At 40.3% G+C, this 3,016-nt stretch overlaps 1 protein-coding gene across 4 annotated transcripts in view; it reads left to right on the top strand.

The window, feature by feature from the left end:
- The window catches only part of LOC107679557 (zinc finger and BTB domain-containing protein 7B-like), a 30,470-nt gene that overhangs the window by 20,042 nt on the left and 7,412 nt on the right, over window positions 1-3,016 (top strand). For all 4 annotated transcript variants that reach the window (XM_016475137.1, XM_016475138.1, XM_016475136.1 and 1 more), the window contains one exon: window positions 2,377-2,794. In XM_016475137.1, coding sequence (XP_016330623.1) covers window positions 2,383-2,794 — 412 coding nt within the window. In that variant the 5' untranslated portion in view covers window positions 2,377-2,382. The remainder of the gene's footprint in view (window positions 1-2,376; window positions 2,795-3,016) is intronic.

The raw sequence follows: 3,016 nt of genomic DNA, 5'->3' as shown, positions 1-3,016 counted from the left end.
GGCATTTTTTTTTTTTTTTTTGTCAGAAAACCGTTTGTGTGGGTGTTTCTAATTCAACGGCAAATTTGACATCTTTCTCATATCTGACCAACAATCTCTCTCTCTATATTTGTTTCCTCATTCGGAAAGTCATAGAAATGCTGCCGTGGATTATTATTTTTTTGGCAGTGGCTATTTGCATATTAGTGCAAATAGCAATAGATTCTATATTACACAGGATTTTCTGCTTACTTATTGCAAATACTGGCAATTATTTGCACCTCAGTATTGTAAATTATAAAACATTATGCAATAATGATGTATTGAGTGTAAATTTATAATTTTAATTCAAATTATTAAATGGATGCCACCTTATTAGGACAAAAAGCCCTCCCTAGACCTACCCTAACACTACCTGATACTTTATTTTAAACTTTTCGATTATTTCCTTCATTTTTATTGAAAATAAATGCCTTTCTGATGTGATATGAAATTTGAAAAGGGCGAAAAAAAATTTTTTTGCAAAAGGCGGATTCAAACTTGGGTCGATCACGTCAAAAAGACTATGCCACACGTTTTATCATTATGCCACTAGAGTTGATATGAATTCACTGAATTCAATGATGAACTGCCTTTAACTGAAAATGTAGTGTTTACTGTTGTTATTTTGCATTATTGACACACTGTTTTTCCTATTTAAAGGGGTGGTTGATTGCGATTTCACTTTTTTAACTTTAGTTAGAGTGTAATGTTGCTGTTTGAGCATAAACAATATGCTGTAAAGTAACGGCGCTGAAAGTTCAATGGAAACAGAGATATTGTCTTTTAAAGAAAAGTCTGTTTAATGCCTACAATTACGTCTGGAGCTTCTTCCCGGGTTGGTGACATCACAAACCCTGCAATTAACATAAACCCTGCCCCTGGGAACATGCAACAAAGAGGGCGAGGCTATGTTGCACGGCTTTAGGTAATGGTAAGGGGTTTGACGTTTCCGGACAACATGCAATACACGGTTAACGAATCACAATACACTGGGCCAGCTAACCAATCAGAGCCCATTGTGTATTTAGGAGGGAGTGGTATCATAGAAACAGGAAGTCAACCGGCCGTTCAAATTACAATGGAGACAGCGGCGTAGAATAAAGCTAAAATATATGAAAAATTAGGCCTTTTTTTTAAACGAAGCATTAAAGGGTTAGTTCACCTAAAAATGAAAATTCTGTCATTAATTACTCACCCTCATGTCGTTCCAAACCCGTAAGACCTTCATCCTTGGAACACACATTAAGATATTTCTGATGAAATCCGAGAGCTCTCTGACCCTTCCATAGACAGAACACAACCAGTGTTGTGCGTAACGCGTTACTGTAATTAAATTACTTATCCACTGAAAAAGTAAAGTAAGGGATTACTGTTAATTTTTAGGTAATTTAATTACAGTTACTTATAACGTACTTGCGTTTCATACTGGAAATAATTTTAATAGTTCTAAAATTAATATTAATTTTGAAATCTAAATCTATCGTCTAAAGGTAAAATTGTATGCAGCGTCTTTAACGCTCTGTGCACCGGTGCGTTCACATTTTCCTGATAACAGAGAAAAGAACCTAAAATACTCAGATACAGATAAGACTAAAATCAATAGAATCTAAAAAGGGTCTACATTTATTTGTGTACTCTGACAATAACAACAAAACATTGTGCTTTTGTAAAATAAACAAAAAAACAGGGTGCGCTTTCTGCCGTCTCGGTCTCCGTGAGCAACTTTCTACGCATCACAAAAATGAACCGAAACTTAGCGAATACTTGACACACAGACACGAGAAACATGTCTATAGAAAGCTTGAAGTGTATACATTTTTAAATGAACCAATTCAAATCGAAAACGAATATTCTCTGATAATGTAATCTGTAACTGTAATGTTCCCAGACTGGATGAGGAGACGAATTGTTGAATAAAGTCGTTATTTTTGTTTTCTTTGCGCACAAAGTATTCTCGTAGCTTTATAATATTACGGTTGAGCCGCTGATGACACATGGATTATTTTAACGATGCTATGTTTCTGAGTCTTGATGGTGTTCGGATGCTTGCTGTCTATGGAGGCTCAGAGAGCGCTCGGATTTCATCAGAAATATCTTCAGTTGTGTTCTGAAGATGAACGAAGCTCTTACGGGTTTGGAACGACATGAGGGCGAGTCATTAATGACAGAATTTTCATTTTTGGGTGAACTATCCCTTTAAGTCATGTTACACTGCACCTCATAAACAAAATCATGCCTAGAAAAAAAGCAGTCAACCACCCCTTTAATACTGTAAAGCTGCTTTGACACAATCTGTATTGTTAAAAGCGCTATATTAATAAAGGTGAGTTGACAGCTGTTTCACTCTGCCTGCAGGTGGCGATGTCTCCAGGAGAGGACGGTCTAATCGGGATCCCCTTCCCGGAGCACAGCAACGAGCTGCTGTCTCGTCTCAATGCCCAGCGGCGGACCGGGCTGCTCTGCGACCTCACGCTGACGTCACATGGCGCACGCTACCCCACGCACCGCTCCGTCATGGCCGCGGTCAGCCTGTACTTCCGGCGTCTGTTCGGGGCGGAGGAGGGCGAGGATGGAGACGAGGGCGTGGGCGACAGCTGCAGTGTCTGTCAGCTGGACTGTGTGTCTCCTGACGCTCTGGCCGCGCTGCTGGAGTTCGCCTACACCGCCACGCTGACCATCCGCAGCTCGGGCATGCGCGAGGTCCTGAAGGGCGCGCAGCTGCTGGGGATCCAGTGCGTGGCCGACGCATGCCGAGACATCCTGGGCGAGACGGGTAGGCATGGAACCATTACTGGTTTGACGATAAATCATGATAAAATTCCTCATGGTTAGTATTACCTTTCATATGTGACCCTGGACCACAAAACCAGTCATAAGGGTCCGTTTTTTGAAATTGAGATTTATGTATCATCTGAACGCTGAATAAATAAGCTTTCCATTGATGTATGGTTTGTTAGGATAGGACAATATTTGAAAATCTGGAATCTGAGGGTGC

Source organism: Sinocyclocheilus anshuiensis, unplaced genomic scaffold (assembly GCF_001515605.1).
Source record: "Sinocyclocheilus anshuiensis isolate Anshui unplaced genomic scaffold, SAMN03320099.WGS_v1.1 scaffold1680, whole genome shotgun sequence".
NCBI lineage: Eukaryota > Metazoa > Chordata > Actinopteri > Cypriniformes > Cyprinidae > Sinocyclocheilus > Sinocyclocheilus anshuiensis.
The sequence above is the reverse complement of the archived record's forward strand: the minus strand, read 5'-3'. Positions and strand labels throughout refer to the sequence as shown.